At 45.2% G+C, this 19,285-nt stretch overlaps 1 protein-coding gene across 4 annotated transcripts in view; it reads right to left on the bottom strand.

Moving 5' to 3' along the window:
• LOC101112784 (general transcription factor II-I repeat domain-containing protein 2) overlaps positions 1–19,285 on the bottom strand; it is a 58,889-nt gene that overhangs the window by 27,570 nt on the left and 12,034 nt on the right. For all 4 annotated transcript variants that reach the window (XM_060405609.1, XM_042240351.2, XM_004020955.6 and 1 more), the window contains exons 2-8: positions 14,720–14,823; positions 13,466–13,604; positions 8,134–8,259; positions 5,862–6,045; positions 5,294–5,322; positions 3,868–3,922; positions 3,503–3,546 (exon numbers count right to left, since the gene is read on the bottom strand). In XM_060405609.1, coding sequence (XP_060261592.1) covers positions 3,503–3,546; positions 3,868–3,922; positions 5,294–5,322; positions 5,862–6,045; positions 8,134–8,259; positions 13,466–13,604; positions 14,720–14,818 — 676 coding nt within the window. In that variant the 5' untranslated portion in view covers positions 14,819–14,823. The remainder of the gene's footprint in view (positions 1–3,502; positions 3,547–3,867; positions 3,923–5,293; positions 5,323–5,861; positions 6,046–8,133; positions 8,260–13,465; positions 13,605–14,719; positions 14,824–19,285) is intronic.

The raw sequence follows: 19,285 nt of genomic DNA, 5'->3' as shown, positions 1-19,285 counted from the left end.
ACTCCTGTTTTCTCCAAGTGGAAAACTACCCCCGCCTTGTAAACCTGGGGCTGGTCATGTGACTTGCTTCAGCCAATGGGATGTAGACAGAGGCTTGAAATGTGCCTGGGCCTGCCGCCTCTGCAGAGCGGCCTGTGAATGAACCTGGAGGATGTGAGGCTCCGAGGAGAGAGACCCAGCTCTGCTGCCTGAGGCCTCGACCCAGGAGGACGGCCAGCCCAGCCCGGAGGACGGCCTGGTCCACACACAGATGTGTGAGAAAGACGGAATCATGGTTTGAAGCCACTAGGTTCTGGGGTGCAGGCGGTCTTTTATACTGCAATAGATAACTGATACTGAAGTATACATATAATCTGTGAAAGTTAACAGAGGCAAAAACAGTAATTGTGACACAGCTTGGGATTTCACTGTTCACCATTAATTAACAAGTTCCGGGGTGGGGGTGGGGGCCTTCTGAAATGAACAGCTCTGTTGGCATAGGGATAGTGAGATGGGGTATTAAAGAATGTGATTATCAAAAGGGCTTCCCTGGTGGCTCAGCTGGTAAAGAATCCACCCACAATGCGTGAGACCTGGGTTCGATCACTGGGTTGGGAAGATCCCCTGGAGAAGGGAAAGGCTACCCACTCCAGCGTTCTGGCCTGGAGAATTCCAAGGACTGAATAGTCCACGGGGTCTCAAAGAGTCTGACACGACGGAGTGACTCTCATTTTTCACATATCACCAGCCTGAATTTTTGTTTGAAATGTGTATAGCTTTTGTAACTTACAGTCAAACTTCTGGGTACAACTTCCAAGTTGATTAGACGCTAATGCCTCTACTCACAAACATCTGATAAATATGTGATGGCTGGGCTGTCAAAGAAAAACTCCCGTTCAATGCAGGCAACTGAAAGCAGATTTGATGCTGCGGAATGCAGAATGTGTTTGAAATGGTAATGAAAACAGGCTGGCTTCAGCTTTTCCTCAACACATGAGGAGGGGGAGGGGGACATTCAAAAGGCAAAACCCGTTTAAACAGCTGTTCGCTGCGCCAGGTGCTACACAGACATTGCGGGAAGTAAGGCCAAGGGATGGTCAGCTCTCAGAAGCCTGTAGGCAGCTGGAAGCGAGCCGTACCATGAAATTCACAGCAGAAAGTCACATTATTAGGGAACACATATTGTACCTTAAAGGGAACCACATCTCCAAAGAGAGACCTCAACAAAAGAGGCCTATTTTAAGGCCAGTGGGAATGGCTCATCCACGCTGCAGCTGGTGAGGAAGGAGAGGGAGGCGGGGGCCGAGGGGGGGGGGCATGGTTCCGTGAAAGGGCCCCCCTCAGGGAGGGCTAACAACCGCTCACTCTCATCCCATCTGTTTTCCCGGTTTCTGACAGGAGACTGTGGCTTGGGGGTTTTGAATTCTCCGTGACCAACAGAGACACAGGCAGAATGTATCTGAAATGCATCATGGCTAAGATTAGAGGGGCTTCTCTGGCTCAGCGGTACAGAATCCGCCTGTAATGCAAGAGACACAGGAGATGAGGGTTTGATCCCTGGATCAGGAAGATATCCTGATGGAGGAAATGGCAACCCACCCCAGTATTCTTGCCTGGGAAAGCCCATGGACAGAGAAGCCTGGTGGGGACAGTCCATAGGGTCACAACGAGTCGGACACAACTGAGAACACACACATCCCTAAGATTAAAGGGGCATCACGTATAAGGGGGATGAAGACTACACAGCTGAATTCTGCCAGCGGAAATCCTTGGCTCCTCGTTGACTTGTGTTGGTTTTACCTAGAATAACTACAGTGGGCAAGCACTCTTAGTTTTCAGACCATGATATTTAAGGTGGAGCTTCCACCAAGCACACATTTCCATGTAGACAGGAGTGACCCTGGTGTATGACAAGGGAGGGGTCAGGCTCTCCTGCCCCGAGGGACTGGGGGAGGCAGCCGGGTGCAAACCACACCCTGACACCTTCAGAAAGGTGGATGCTCTGACCTCCATTTCACTGAAGATAAAGTCTCTCTTTGCCTTTCCTCTACATGTATTCTTAACATTGAATATTTTTCTTTTAGATTCTCTCATACTTAATTTTAACTTTTGGAAGTTTGGAACTGTTTCTTATTTTTAGATTGCTTTTCTCAACATTATTAAATTCTAGTTTTACCCCCTTACGGTAGTAGGTGGTTTAGTTACTAAGTCGTGTCCAATTCTTTCTTCCCCAGGGACTGTGTGCCTCCAGGCTCCTCTGTCCATGGGATTCTCCAGGCAAGAATACTGGAGTGGGTTGCCACTTCCCTCTCTAGGGGATCTTCCTGACCCAGGGATCAAATTCTTGTCTCCTGCATTGCAGGCAGATTATTTACTGCTGAGCCACCAGGGAAACCCTTTACTCCATTATAGCCAGTTTGCATTCATCTTTATCTTTCTGAGGTTTGAGCGTTAGTTTTATGTACTTGTTTATTTTAGGCTGCTAAGCTTTTAACTTCTAATGCTTTCAATATTTTTCCATCCCTTGATGAAACATTTGACTTTTAAATTTTTTTCTATTTTTAACCTTTAACATTTTCCCTTAATGCCATTTTTCTTTTTTCTTTTCTTTTTTGAGAAGTGGGAGAGGCAGGGATGGGGGTTAACTGCTCTTATCCATCAAAGAGGGATTTCTTTTCTGCCAATATAGATTATCGTAGTAACGCATGTCTATTGTGGAACATTTAGAAATTAGAGTGTAAGAAAGCAATAAAACAAGTTGTTTACTCATACTTTATTCATAAATCAAATTCATAATTCCAAATGTATAAGACTTTTTTTTACCCATTTACCAGTCAAGTTATAATTTCCATACGATTAAAATAATACTTTACCTACAAATACATCTACTTAGTGACCTCATGGACTGTGGGCCTGCCAGGATCCTCTGTCCATGGAATTCTCCAGGCCAGAATACTGGAGTGGGTAGCCGTTCCCTTTTCCAGGGGATCTTCCTAACCCAGGGATCAAACCCAGGTCTCCCGCATTGCAGGCGGATTCTTTACTGTCTGAACCACCAGGGAAGCCCAATAACATTTTACTGAGTCAAGAAAAGGAAATATATGGTATATGATTGGGAATAATGACTAAAACTGACAGTTTTCTTGTCTTATTGCATTAACTAGGACTTTCAGTATGATACTGAATGGGGGTGATGAGAGGGGACATCCTTACTGATCTTAGTGGGAAAAATTACAGTTTCTCACCATTAAATATGATGTCAGCTACCAGTTTTTTGAAGTTTTTATCAAGTTGAGGAAGTTCCCCTCTATTCCTGATTTACTGAAAGTACCATTTTTACGTAAAATGTGCAGTGAAAGTGAAGGTCGCTCAGTCGTGTCTGACTCTTTGAGACCCATGGACTGTAGCCCGCCAGGCTCCTCTGTCCGTGGAATTCTCCAGGCCAGAATACTGCAGTGGGTATTAAAAGGAGTCAAATAATGACCTGCTGAATACCTTATTCTACAAGCATCAGTACACATACCAGAATCTTCCATGGGTTCAGTCTTCACACGGACGGGGGTGCAGCTAAAAGGAGAAGGGAACGCTGGTCAAGATGGGCAGGAAAAGAACTGCCCACAGGCATCTGGACACACTGAGCCCACTCCCCAGATCTCCATGATGTCATGGTTCCCCTCCCCTCATCAAACTGAAGGCACAGCTACCTCGACTTTAACTTCGTAAAGTTAAATGACACCATGAAGAAAGTTAAAGGTGTCAACAGAATATAGTTTCATAATCCCAAATATCCCTTTGAATAAGGAATATGTAACAAAATAAGCCATTCCATACTCTAAAGGCTAACACACTGGGTTTAGATGTAGAGGTAATTTTTTATTTGTCCCTTACCTTTCGCTTGGTGATGTCACTGACTCATCAGTGTCGGTTACCGTCCCAGGCCCACCTGTGCAGGAGTAAAAAGACACACGCTAGCTGGTTTCATGCGTCTTGAAACATGACAACATTCAAAAGCATATAAAGGGAAGGGAAATGCAGAGAGGACTGAACTCCAGGTTCCAGGCCATCAGAGAAGGGCAGTAAGAGACCAGCTCAAAGCAGCCGCCAAGGACTGGGCCACCTGTGTGGACAAGACGGGGGCTGAACAGCAGACAGGGGCCAGAGTGACCTCCAGCAGGTTACTAAGCCTTCCCGTGCCTCAGTTGCCTCATCTGAGGATGGTGCTTGAGTAAGGATTAATTCATCCATGCAAGGTGCTTAGAACAGTGTCCATCACAGAATGTGTCAGCGGTTATTATCATTATTCTGTAAGGACAATACAAGCTGCCTAGGACAGCGGTCACCAGCCACCCCTCACGCTCCAGTCCCTCCTTTAAGGTGAGCTGGGCCCCCAGGAACTCACAACTGCTCCAGAAATACTTGCTCTGTGAGCAGTCCACGCACAGGAGTGTCTCATCACCGTCTGTACCCCGAGGTGCATCTTGTGGACAGTGAGACCCCCGCCCACCCCAGCCACTTGGTTTCTGCACCTAGGTAGGCCCAGCACAACACTCTCTTTAGACCTGGTCTTTCATGAACCTTTCATGACCCAAGGTTTCCAACTACATCCAGAACAATGATCTGAAAAAACAAGAAGTGGGCGTAGATGGATCTCTAAATGCTCCTGGTAAGACTGCTTCTTTTTTTGGTCCCTTCATCATTATGAGATTATGAGTGGTCCTGGGTTCCCAAATGTAGTCTCCAACACCCTGCACAAGCCTTCTGCCTGACCACGTGGAATGGGTTCCTGGGGGAACCAAGCTGTTAAGACCCTGCTTATCTTGGGGGCCAGCTTCTCTGGGAAGATCTTCTGACCACACAGTTCTAACCCTTTCCCAAGGGCTCTCACGGTCGCCACTCCTGGTTCTCTGAACAGTCTCATTCCTTCTTGCAGACATCTCAGAAACACAGGAATAGCCACACAGCCCAGACCTACTCCTGAAGCCCAGCACGCCTGGCCCATGGCTGGTGCACAAAGACCAGCCTCCTCACATTCCTATGCGTGTGGACAAGGCAGGTCTCCTGCCCTGTGAAGGCTGGAAGCAGAAGTCCGCTGGCTCGCAAGCTGGAGGAGGCTGGTGTCTCGGCTCCTGGGCTGGGTGTGTGTGCTTCCCTGAGCTGTAGTCCCTGCAAACATCTCCCCAGGTCCCGGGATCAGGGGTGGCCTCCTCAATGCAGGAAAGGCACAGCCTAAACCAGTTTTAGAAGGTGCCAGAATTGCACTTTAACTAAGAAAAGCAACCTGGGCAGTCACCAAGTAGGAGAAGTTGTCACTTACCTGGCTGATTCGCTGGACCCGGGAAAGGTCTGCAAAAGAACCCCATAAATTAACACCTGACATGCACACACCAGACACACAGAGTAAACATCTGAAGAACCAACTTCTAAACATAAGGGGACAGGGGCTTCCTTGGGGGCTTAGTGGTAAAAAAAATCTGCCTGCCAATGCAGGAGACATGGGTTTGATCCCTGGTCTGGGAAGACCCCACAGGCCGTGTAGCAACGAAGCCCGTGTGACATAGCTACTGAGTCTGTGCTCTATAGCCCATGAGCTGCAACTACTGAAGCCCGCGTGCCCTAGAGGTGGTGTTCGGCAACAAGGGAAGCCACTGAAGTGAGAAGCCTGCGCATCATGACTAGAGAGGAGCCCCTGCTTGCCGCAACTGCAGAAACGCCCATGCAGCAGTGGAGCCCCAGCACAGTCAAAAACAGATACATCAAATCATTTAGATAAATACAACAACCCCAATAAATAAATGCAACGGGACAGATTGAACCAACTGAAATTAAGTTGTCAGTTTATCTTCAGATGAACCAGCTGTGAGAAAAGGGGGAGAGCCTGTCACCTGTTGATGAGGAATGAAATCCCCGCTTTGTTCTCCAAAATCCACTTCAGCGTTGCAAGGTCATAGTTCTCAGGGTGTTGGAAGGGGACCCCTTCTGGGAGCCCCCGCACCACTATAGCCTCCTGGTCCATCAGCATCTTCTCATAAGGAACAGGTACCATGGCGGTTGTCCCCAAGGCTTTGCCTGGAAGCATCAGCAGGATATCTTTAAACAACAGGAGCATAAGAAACCCTGACCATCAATTTCAGTTAATGCCATAAACCCAGGTGGTGACACTTGGCTCCAAAGTTTATTAAAATCCTAAAGTGTCCCATGCTGCTATATCTCAAGTTCATAACATTTCCAATCAAAGGGCCAAAAGAATACATAGAATCTGTTTTCCTTTAAATCTTCACAGAAGAGAAAATAACAGGTTGCATAATCTATAAAAACATTGAATCAGTATGTTGTACACTGGAAACTAATATAAGGTAAGTCAACTATATTTCAATAAGTAAACTAACTGAAAATAATCCCCTTCTGAAAGAAAAGACAATAACAGGTCTTTTTGTCTCTTCTCTCGGCAGTTGCACGATCCAGGGTACTCGCTCGGGTGCATCCAGGGCCTCAGGGAACACCCTGCGTGGTTACTCACAGTGCTGCCAGCCGAGGATGGGGGCCCGGCCCAAAGCTTACCTGTCCCTGTATCACATGGTGCAGACCAGGCCTTGCCTGTAGAGAGCCGAGGCCTCATGTCGCCACCTGCGGCTGTGACAGTCTCTCTGCACCACTGGCCATCCCCACGGTGCTGGAGCCCCATTTCTCATAGGGAAGTATAACCTGAGACCTAAGATCCCCTAGCTGGGGTCCCCAAATACAGATGCTCACTGCAGGTCACACAGATGTATGCAGCTGTATAGGAAAGAGGAGCCAGGCCTGAAGATGCTCATGGGCTTCTAATGCAAATATAACACCTGCAGACGTCCTTGTTATCTAGCTTTTAAGTGGTTTTTTGTTTTGTGTGTGTGTGTGTTTTAAATGCACTGTGTGGCATGCTAGATGTTACTTCTGGCATAGTACCGAGCCCCTGGCAGCGGAAGCACAGATTCTTAACCACTGGACCACCTGGGAACACCCCTATCTAAAGCATTGTGTAGGTATTTAAAAAAAAACCATCTCAGGGGAGTGAGGCTCAGGAGGGAGGGGATATATGTATAATTATGGCTGATTCACGTTGTGGTACCGCAGAAACCAATACAACATTGCAAAGCAATTTTCCTCCAATTAAAAAATAAATTTAAAAAAAATTTCCTGTCTCCAGGCCTGTGGGGAGACCAATGAGGATGAGGCTGGTGTGTGAACCAACATCTGTCGTAACTACATGGCCGTGGGGAGGGGGCTCCACAAAGGCTGAAGGCTGACAAATGGGAAGAGACCAGGTTGATCTGGTGCTTACCTGGCTGGTCGCTTCATGAAAATGTGGATTTCTCTAATGTTAGAGATGGTTTATATAGTCATGCTGATAAAATGATCTCTAATACCATCTTTGCCAGCAAAGGTCTGTCTAGTCAAGGCTATGCTTTTTCTAGCGGTCATGTACGGGTGTGAGAATTGGACTATAAAGAAAGCTGAGCACCAAAGAATTGATGCTTTTGAACTGTGGTGTTGGAGAAGACTCTTGAGAGTCCCCTGGACTGCAAGGAGATCCAACCAGTCCATCCTAAAGGAGATTGGTCCTAGATGTTCATTGGAAGGACTGATGTTGAAGCTGAAACTCCAATACTCTGGCCACCTGATGCGAAGAGCTGACTCATTTGAAAAGACCCTGATGCTGGGAAAGATTGAAGGCAGGAGGAGAAGGGGACGACAGAGGATGAGATGGTTGAATGGCATCACCAACTCAATGAACATGGGTTTGAGTAAACTCCGGGAGTTGGTGATGGACAGGGAGGCCTGGTGTGCTGTGGTTCATGGGGTCACAAAGAGTCGGACACGACTGAGCAACTGAACTGAACACCATCTTTGTGGGTTTCCCTAGTGGCTCAGCAGTAAAGAATCCACCTGCCAGTGCAGGAGATGAGGGTTCCATCCCTGGGTCGGGAAGCTCCCCTGGAGAAGGAAATGGCCATCCACTCCAGTATTCTTGCCTGGAGAATCCAATGGATAGAGGAGCCTGGGGGCGGCTACAGTCCATGGGGTCACAAAAGAGTCCGACATGACCGAGCAACTAAGCAACCTCACCATCTTCTGTAGTGAACTAGTCAGGGAATGAATGCCGAAGGTGAGCTTTACCGTAACAAAAGCAGAAATAGTCTTCGACAGCTTTTCTGAGGATTTCCGTTTCTCCCGAATCAACCTGCATCCCACTGGCGTTGGCGGGGCCTGGGGGCTTCACCTCCTGCGGCCCTTCAGCAACACCTGTGAATGAGCCATCAGTACAAAGTCAGAAGCCAGGCATCTGTACAGTACATTTCCTTAATATCCATGCTTCCAGTACTGCAAGGAAAAAGGGGGAAAGGAACTGACATAAAACAAGATCTTTTAATTAAAAAAATAGGGTAAAGTAACAAGGTGATAGCCTCTCAAATGACTCTATGGATAAACAATCAATAATTCAACGTATGAGGAAATAGAATTTAGTAGTTCAAAGGGAAATATCATAGAAAATTATTTACTACTGAGTTTGCAAGTCACTAGGCAGGAAGACCCTCAGAACTGGAGAGATTTAGGACCAGCCCCCCAGTGATAAGCTCTGAACAAAATCTTAAGATGAATTATTTCTTTTTTTGGCCACGCTCGTAGGATCCTTGTTCCCTGATCAGGGATTGAACCCATGCATCCCGCACTGGAAGCATGGCGTCTTAACCATCGGACCACCAAGGAAGTCCTAAGACCGATTACATGAAAGCTTTGAAGAACAGTCAGAAACAGGCAAAACCAGAAAGGAACGGTGTCCTTGAGAGAAGGGAAGAACACACGGAGTGAGATGCACGCTGACCTGGCTTTTCCCCTGTGGGAACTCCTTACTTCCCGTGGGGTTCCGAGGGAAATAGAGCTTAACCAAAAAAGCAGCTGGGGGTAAAGAATCTGCCTGCCAATGCAGGAGACGCAAGATCCCTGGGCCGGGAAAGTTCCCTGAAGGAGGAAATGGCAACCCACTCCAGTATTCTTGCCTGGAGAATGCCATGGACGGGGGAGCCTGGTGGGCTACAGTCTATGGGGCCGCAAAGAGTCGGACACCACTGAGCGCCTGGGCACTAACAGCAGCAGACTTGTTGAAATGAGGAAATCTACGTCACAGGTCGGGACTGCTGCTGTGGTTAGACACTGCAGAGGAAGTTCTGGAGAAGAGTGAGTCACGAGGTGGGAGACCCAATATCATCACAGCAACTTCCCTCGGATTCTTGTTGTTATTATCGTTGCTAAGTCGTATCCCACTCTTTGTGACCCCACGGACTGTAGCCCGCCAGGCTCCTCTGTCTATGGGATCTCCCAGGCAAGAATACTGGAGTGGGTTGCCATTTCCTCCTCCAGGGGATCTTCCCCGCCCAGGGATCGAACCCAAGTCTCTTGCATTACAGGCGGATTCTTTACCATCTGAGCCACCAGAGAAGCCTCAACTGGTTCTCCAACTGTGCAAGCACAGGGTGAGGCTTTAAGTAGAAGCAACGTTTGGAAGCTTAATTGTTTAGCAGAGATTTAACAGCCAACAGGGTTTAAACATATTTAAACAGGGTTATAGGATTCGCCGGGTTTGGGAAGCTTGTTGAACACTTTGTAAAACTAAGGGGCACATCTTAGGAGGAGGGGCCTCCCTCCGAGACTAAGAGGGATGGATGCTCCAGGGCCAAGGGCATCACTTGTCCACATGGGGACCGTTTGACCTGCCTGCCAGAACAAAATGCAGTTTTATTTAGCAGACCTTTACAACATAGCATGCATAATACCTGGTATGAAATTTAAAATTTGTAGCGACTTCCCTGGCGGCCCAGTGGTCAAGACTCTGGGCTCCCAATGCAGGCGGCATGGGTTCAATCCCTGCTTGGGGAAGTAAGATCCCACATGCTGTACAGCACAGCAAAAAAACAAAACAAAACAAAACAAAAGCTACACACACACACACACACACAAAATCAGGAGAAATGTGAAGAAGCAGGAAGATGTGACCCATGATCAAAAGAGAAAAATAGCAATTTATAGACTCAGAACCACTAATGACTCAGTTGAAATGACCAAATAAGGACTTAAGACAACTGCTATAGACACACGAAGGACTTTATATAGCCATGGTGAACACAACAAATGAATATAAGGGGAATTCCAACAGAGAAATGAAAATGCTAACCAGAGAAAGAAGAAAGAGAATGGAGTTTTAGAAATGGAAAACAGTTGGAAATTAAAATCTCCCCAGATGCACAGTGCCCCAGATATGGCAGGAGGCAGAACCAGTGTCCTCAAAGGAACACCAGTAGAAACTCCAATCTGAAGCTTGAATATAAAAAGAAAAAGGGGACACCCACACACAAAAGGAACAGAGCCTTAGTGGCCTGTGAGACAATAAAGAGCAATGTCCCCTCTCTGTGTAAATGAAGAGAACTGGAATAAATATTTGATGAGACGATGGCCGGAAACATCCACTGTTGACGAAGACGTCAATCTGCAGATTCAACAGACTCCACAGACCAAGTAAGGTAGAAACAAAGAAGGTCATAAATGGGCATTTCATGGTCAAATCGCTAAAAACCAAAGCTGGGACAGAGCTAGGGAAAAACATACATTACCTTCAAGGGAACAAAAATAAGAATTCTAACCTAATTTCGTTATCTAAAACAGTGGCAGCTAGGAGACAATGGAATGGAAACATCTGAAGGGCTGGAGGAAGGAAATTTTCCGGCAGTCCAGCAGTTAGGATGCCATGCTTTCACTGCCGAGGGCACAGGTTCAATTCCTGGTTGGGGAACTAAGATCCCATAAGCTTTGTGGCATGGCCAAAAAAAAAAAAAAAAAAAAGCTAGAGGGGAAAAAAACTGTCAAGCCAGGAGGTTTCATAGCAAGCGAAAAACAGTCTTCAAAAAGCAATAGGAACCTACTGTACGGTGGCTCAGGGATCTGTATTCAATAACCCATAATGAAAAACAATCTGAAAAAACATATAAACATAGGTATAACTGAATCACTTTACTGTACACCTGGAACTAACACAGCATTGTAAAATCAACTATTCTTCAATCAAAAAAAAAATTCTTCAAAAACAAAAGCAAGGAGAATGATGCTGGCATGATTGCAGACTAGGAGGCAACAGGCCTTCTTTCTTCCACGGATACACCAAATTAACAATAGATGGAGCAGAACACCGCTGTGAGAACTGCCGACCACCTGAGAAGCTAGGGCACCTCAGCCACTGGAAAACCAAGAAGACTTCAGCACAGGCGCAGGAAGGTTCTCGGCATTTGGTGTGCCTGTGTGCGCCTCTCCTTCTACGTGGCATAGTGCAGAGCAGCTGGGAAGGAATCCCTCAGTCTAAGCCTCCTCCCTTGGGGTGCAAACACAAGAGTGGACTGTGTGTTCAACCTTCTGGCTCGTCTGGGAGTTGCTGGAGGAACTGATTTCTATCTTGCCTGACTCAGCACACGACTTAATTCAGAGCTGCCGTTCTGCGGGGGGACACCAGGGGGCGAAAGAGAGTCAAAAAGATTTGAAGAGGTTCTTGAACAGACTGGTTCCAAATAGGGAAAGGAGTACATCAAGGCTGTATATTGTCACCCCGTTTGCGACTGGAAAAGGTCAGTTTTCATTCCAATCCCAAAGAAAGGCAATGCCAAAGAATGCTCAAACTGCCACACAATTGCACTCATCTCACACGCTAGTAAAGTAATGCTTAAAATTCTCCAAGCCAGGCTTCAGCAATATGTGAACCGTGAACTTCCTGATGTTCAAGCTGGTTTTAGAAAAGGCAGAGGAACCAGAGATCAAATTGCCAACATCTGCTGGATCATCGAAAAAGCAAGAGAATTCCAGAAAAACTTCTATTTCTGCTGTATTGACTATGCCAAAGCCTTTGACTGTGTGGATCACAATAAACTATGGAAAATTCTGAAAGAGATGGGAATACCAGACCACCTAACCTGCCTCTTGAGAAATCTGTATGCAGGTCAGGAAGCAACAGTTAGAACTGGACATGGAACAACAGACTGGTTCCAAATAGGAAAAGGAATATGTCAAGGCTGTATATTGTCACCCTGCTTATTTAACTTCCATGCAGAGTACATCATGAGAAACGCTGGGCTGGAAGAAACACAAGCTGGAATCAAGATTGCCGGGAGAAATATCAATAACCTCAGATATGCAGATGACACCACCCTTATGGCAGAAAGTGAGGAGGAACTAAAAAGCCTCTTGATGAAAGTAAAAGAGGAGAGTGAAAAAGTTGGCTTAAAGCTCAGCATTCAGAAAATGAAGATCATGGCATCCAGTCCCATCATTCCATGGGAAATAGATGGAGAAACAGTGGAAACAGTGTCAGACTTTATTTCTTTGTGCTCCAAAATCACTGCAGATGGTGACTGCAGCCATGAAATTAAAAGACGCTTACTCCTTGGAAGAAAAGTTATGACCAACCTAGAGAGCATATTCAAAAGCAGAGACATTACTTTGCTGACTAAGGTCCGTCTGATGGTTTTTCCTGTGGTCATGTATGGATGTGAGAGTTGGACTGTGAAGAAGGCTGAGCGCCAAAGAATTGATGCTTTTGAACTGTAGTGTTGGAGAAGACTCTTGAGAGTCCCTTGGACTGCAAGGAGATCCAACCAGTCCATTCTGAAGGAGATCAACCCTGGGATTTCTTTGGAAGGAATGATGCTAAAGCTGAAACTCCAGTACTTTGGCCACCTCATGCCAAGAGCTGACTCATTGGAAAAGACTTTGATGCTGGGAGGGACTGGGGGCAGGAGAAGAAGGGGACGACAGAGGATGAGATGGCTGGATGGCATCACTGACTCGATGGACGTGAATCTGAGTGAACTCTGGGAGTTGGTGATGGACAGGGAGGCCTGGCGTGCTGCAATTCATGGAGTCGCAAAGAGTTGGACACGACTGAGTGACTGAACTGAACTGAACTGAGAACAGATAGCGGGTGGGAGGGTGGTCTTCCCTGCCTGGAGCCAGTAAGCAAAAATGGGAGAGATCTTGGACTCAGTGTTTTGCTAGGTCAAAGGGATGTGTCCAAACCACTTTTAGGATAATGCTGATGACATCTTAGAAGAAAACAGCACACAAGTCTTGCCTGCAAATATCGTAAGATTTATAAATAGAAAGGATAACATCCTTAACGTGCGTGCATGCAAAGTGGCTTCAGTCTTGTCCGACTCTCTGAGACTCTATAGACTGTAGTCTGCCAGGCTCCTCTGTCCATGGGATTCTCCAGGCAAGAGGACTGGAGTGGGTGGCCATTCCCTATTCCAGAGGATCTTCCCACCCAAGGACAGAACCCAGGTCTCCTGCATTGCAGGCAGATTCTTTTCCACTGAGCCACCATGACGACATCTTAGAAGAAAACGATATATAAGTCTTGCCTGTGAATATTCTAAGATTTATGAAGACAAAGGATAAAATCGGTAACACCTACAGTATTTTGCAAAATCCTTCTGTAAATCCGTCCTGGCATTGACAAAAGCACGGCCTTTCTCTGTTCCAATAACAAACACATCCGCTTCATACATTGCGATGCAGGCCACTTCCGCCTTGGACTTGGCCAGTTCTTTACACTGAAATGAAACACAGAATTAAATGTTGTCTACATGGATGGATCCCTATTTTGTGGGGCCTGGGAGGTCTGCTTTAAGAAAAAAATACAAAATTACACACACACACACACACACACACAAAAGAAAAATCCCTAGCTAATTTTTCCCTGGTCCAGGATCCAATCCAGGGTTGCACTTTCTGTTTGCTGTCCCGTCTATCCAGTCTCCTTCCATATGGGACAGACAGATCTCATCTTTCTTTGTCTTGCAGGAGACTGACATTTATGGAAGTGCAGTGCAGCTATTTTCCAGGCGTCCTGAAATTTGGGTTTGTCCAACACTCCCTCCTTAGAGGCATGAGTGTCACGGAGGCAGTACTGCTGCTTGTGAGTACCTCCCACCAGGTAGCTCCAGAGGCCCCTCTGGCCCACCTCTGCCTGTGTTCCTGTTGGTCACTTGATTAAGGAGGTGGCTGTCAAGTTTGTCCACTTTTATAAAGTTCCTGATTGTTCTTTTTTTTAATCCATAAGCATCTTGTAATCAGATGCTTTGAGATTATGTAAGTTAGTTAGTCGTGTTCTACTCTTTGCGACCCCATGGACTGTAGCCCACCAGGCTCCTCTGTCCATGGAAATCTCCAAGCAAGAATATGGGAGTGGGCAGCCATTCCCTTCTCCAGGGGGTCTTCCCCAACCCAGCAATCAGACCCAGGTCTCCTGCATGGTAGGCAGATTCTTTACCATCTGAGCCACCAGAGAAGCCCCTGAGGTTATGTAAATTTCCCCTCAAATGTTTACCCACTGGGTAAAGTTTATACTTTGGATGTAAATAGATGCATATAAATAGATTATTAATTGACCTTTGAATTTAAACAAAAAAATGTTTTCAAACAAGGTAACAGAAATGCTTGCATTAAATTTTCAGATCTGGAGAGCTTAGCTTTACACGATTCCATCCATACTGCAGGAAAACAGTTCTTAATTATCTGACGAGCCCATCATTCTTTCTTAAAAAGGGTATGTGTACACAAATAGGATTTAACACTGTAGCTGAATGTCAAAAGTGTTGGTGAAGTGTTTCGTAATTCAGCAGTGATCCAACCAGATGACGTTTTATAGAACTGAAAACCATCTCACCATGGACTCAAGAGCAGACACGAGGAACGTCACTACCATCCTGCTCTCCGAGGACTCCTCATTTGCAATGGGCAGGGTGGACACTGCGACTTGCGCCATAATCCCTAGGAGAGAGACGTATTAAGAAAGTGAGTGGTAGAAACTGTGTCCTGCTCAACTGGTTGAGAACTGGGAGGGTCCTCACAGGTGACCCAGTTCAAACCTTCCTTTAAAGCTGACACTTAAAAACAGTATATGGGGACTTCTCTGGTGATCTAGTGGTTAAGAATTCGCCTTCCAGTGCAGGGAACTCTGGTTCGATCCCTGGTCAGGGAACTAAGGCCCCACAAGCCAAGGGGCAACTAAGTCTGCATGCTGCAAGTAGAGAAGCTTGCTTGCCACAATGAAGAGCCAGAGCACCTCCCACCCCCCAAAAAAGGACAGTATATGATCCAGTTGTCATGTATGGATGTGAGAGTTGGACCACAAAGGAAGCTGAGCGCCAAAGAATTGATGCTTTTAACTGTGGTGTTGGAGAAGACTCTTGAGAGTCCTCTGAACTCCAAAGAGATCAAATCAATCCTAAAGGAAATCAACCCTGAATATTCATTGGAAGGACTGATGTTGAAGCTGAAGTTCCAATACTTTGGCCACCTGATGCAAAGAACTGATTCACTAGAAAAGACACTGATGCTGGGAAAGATTGAACGCAGGAGGATAAGGGGATGACAGAGGATGAGAGGGTTGGATGGCATCACTGACTCGATGGACATGAGTTTGAGCAGGCTCTGGGAGTTGGTGATGGACAGGCAAGCCTGGCGTGCTGCAGTCCATCAGGTCAAAAAGAGTCGGACACGCCTGAGCGACTAAACAGCAACAATATGATTTGCCTAAGATCGTGTATTTCCCACTAACCCTAGACATGTGTTTCATTAAATGAAGTCGGGTATTACACTAGAGAGGCAGCTTAACTATTTCCCAAGTGAGGAGGAGAGAAGGTAATGTCTCTTACTGATCCAGCATTGTTTTGTCTGATTCCAGCATTGTGATGACTGACACCATATTCCAGCCCACATACACAGAAAAAGGAGAGCAGTGGGTTTGTGTACTAGAGACTGGAAGAGAGAAAAAACCCCTCCCTTCCTCTCCTGTTAGGACTTCTGCAATGAAGGCTCATGCTAATTTTTGCTAAATTCTATATCAAGTGAGCATTAGAAAGCTTCTTTGAAAAATTTTCTGCAGCACCAGAAAAAGTTCTTTGAAATACAGCATGCAGTGTATTAATATCTGTCATGTCCTGTCCCTGCAACAGCTGACTTAATTATACTTGTAAGCAAAAGATAAACAGATCAACATAACTATGTGGGAGGAAGCCCAGAGATCCATGGGCATGAAGTATGGTGGTCCTACAAGACTATTCAGAAATATTTGCGAATGTTTCTTCCCGAATTGATTTCTTGACTACTTGAAGGGGTATGGCCACATGCCCTGTGTTGGCCGAGGATGTCAGGGAAGTGACATCACTTCCACGCTGGGGATTCCACCATACTCCCTCTTCCTTTGCAGTTTGATCTGTCAGGTCCCATGTGATCAGGTTCCAGGGAAAAACACAGATCAAACCCACGGCCAACTCACAAGAGACCTCCAGGGCAAGCAAGGAATCAATCCTTGCTCCTTGAATGCACCCAAATCTGGTGGTGTTTTTGACCATCGCTTACCCTGGCCAATCTGGATGGATAAACCATGCTGAAAAGGAACTCTAAACATGTAACTACGCATCTAGCTAGACTTTCTGAAGCCACTGGAGGATCCTTGAGGATCTCTTATGTTAAAGTCAAAGCCTCCCTGAGAAAGAAAGACTAGCACACACAGAGCCTTAGGATGCAAATTGTTAGAATTAAAGTTTTTTTTTTTTTTTACAACTCTGCCTATTATGAAATAGACCATAACAACGTGACATCATACCGAGCAAGTGAGCTAAATCACTTCAGTTGTGTCCGACTCTTTGTGACCCTGTGGACAGCAGCCTGCCAGGCTCCTTGGTCCATGGGAATTCTCCAGGCAAGAATACTGGAGCGGGTTGCCGTGCCCTCCTCCAGGGGATCTTCCTAACCCAGGGATCGAACCCACAACTCTTACGTCTCCTGCATTTGCAGGCTGGTTTTTAACCACTAGTGCCACCTGAGAAGCCCAAGAACATGAATTAACAGGCATGACCTGGGCATGAACAGGTGAGGAAATACACTTCAATTTGAAGCTTTTATTTATTTAAAAATTGATTTATGTACTAGGCATGCCACTTAGGCATGCTGGATCTTAGATCTTAGTTCCCTGATTAGGGATGGAACCTGTGCTCTCTGCAGTGGAAGTTTGGAGTCCTAACTACTGGACCATCAGGGAAGTCCCAATTTGAATCTTTGAAGCAATTATCTTAAAATCAAGCCTTTGACTCTCTTCTTGTTATTACACCCCATTTGAGAACAAACAGAAGTTGGTGACTATTGCTGGTCATCACAAGGCCTCTGTTTCAGCAACAGAGCTGGAGTCGTAAAAAGCAGAAAACAGGATAACCTGGAAGAGATGGACGGATTCTTAGAAAAGTTCAATCTTCCAAGACTGAACCAGGAAGAAACAGAAATTAGGAACAACTCCAGTTACAAGCACTGAAATTGAAGCTGTGATCAAAAATCTCCCAAGAAACAAAAGTGCAGGACTAGATGGCTTCACAGGAGAATTCCATCAAACAGTTAGAGAAGAGCTAATGCCTGTCCTTCAAAAACTCTTTCAAAAAATTGCAGAGGAAGGAACACTTCCAAACTCATTCTACGAGGCCACCATCACCCTGATACCAAAACCAGGCAAAGACAACACAAAAAGAGAAAACTACAGGCCAATATCACTGATGAACATAGATGCAAAAATCCTCAACAAAATGTTAGCAAATATAATTCAGCAACACATCAAAAAGCTCATACACCATGATCAAGTTGGGGTTTATTCTAGGGATGCAAGGATTCTTCAATATATGCAAATCAATCAATGTGATACACCATATTAACAAATTGAAAGATAACCATATGATATCTCAATAGATGCATAAAAAGCCTTTGACAAAAATCAGCACCCATTTATGATTAAAACTCTTCAAAAAATGGGCATAGAAGGAACCTACCTCAACATAGTAAAGGCCATATATGATAAGCCTACAGCAAACATTATTCTCAATGGTGAAAAACTGAAAGTATTCCCCCTAAGATCAGGAACAAGACAAGGGTGTCCACTTTCACCACTATTATTCAGCATAGTTCTGGAAGTCCAAGCTATAGCAATCAAAGGAGAAAAAGAAATAAAAGGAATCCAGATCAGAAAAGAAGTAAAGCTCTCACTGTTTGCAGATGACATGATACTGTACATAGAAGACCCTAAAGACAGAAAATTACTAGAGCTATTCATTGAATTTAGCAAAGTTGCAGGATACGAAATCAATATACAAAAATCACTTGCATTTCTATATACTAACAATGAAAAGTCAGAAAGAGAAATTAAGGAATCAACCCCATTCACCATTGCAACAAAAAGAATTAAATATCTAGGAGTAAATTCACCTGAGGAGACAAAAGAACTGTACACAGAAAATTATAAGACACTAATGAAAGAAATCAAAGATGACATAAACAGATGGAGAGATAGTCCATGTTCCTGAGTAGGAAGAATCAACATTGTGAAAATGACTATACTACCGAGCACAATCTACAGATTCAATGTGATCCCTATCAAATTACCAATGACATTTTCCACAGACCTAGAACAGAAACTTTCACAATTCAAATGCAAACACAAAAGACCCTGAATAGCCAAAGCAGTCCTGAGAAAGAAGAATGGAGCTGGAGGAATCAACCTTCCTGCCTTCAGATTATACTACAAAGCTACAGTCATCAAGGCAGTATGGCACTGGCACAAAAACAGAAACATAGACCAATGGAACAGGATAGAAAGCCCAGAAATAAGCCCATGCACCTACGGGTACCTTATTTTCAACAAAGGAGGCAAGAATATACAATGGGGCAAAGACAGCCTCTTCAATAAATTGGTGCTGGGAAAACTGGACAGCTACATGTAAAAGAATGAAATTAGAACACTTCCTAACACCATACACAAAGATAAACTCAACATGGATTAAAGACCTAAATGTAAGACCAGAAACCATTAAACTCTTAGAGGAAAACACAGGCAGAACACTCGATGACCTAAGTCAAAGCAAGATCCTCTATGACCCACCTCCTAGAGTAACAGAAATAAAAACACAAGTAAATAAGCGGGACCTGAGTAAACTTAAAAACGTTTAAACAGCAAAGCAAACTATAAGCAAGGTAAAAAGACAATCCTCAAAATGGGAGAAAATAATAGCAAATGAAACAACTGACAAAGAATTAATTTCCAAAATATACAAGCAGTTCATACAACAATACCAGAAAAACAAACAACCCAGTCAAAAAGTGGGAAAAGACCTAAACAGACATTTCTCCAAAGACATACAGATGGCTAACAGATACATGAAAAGATACTCAACGTTGCTCATTATTAGAG

This window comes from Ovis aries, chromosome 24 (assembly GCF_016772045.2).
Source record: "Ovis aries strain OAR_USU_Benz2616 breed Rambouillet chromosome 24, ARS-UI_Ramb_v3.0, whole genome shotgun sequence".
NCBI classification, from domain to species: Eukaryota; Metazoa; Chordata; class Mammalia; order Artiodactyla; family Bovidae; genus Ovis; species Ovis aries.
Note: the sequence above shows the minus strand (reverse complement) of the source record. Positions and strands in the feature narration are given on the sequence as shown.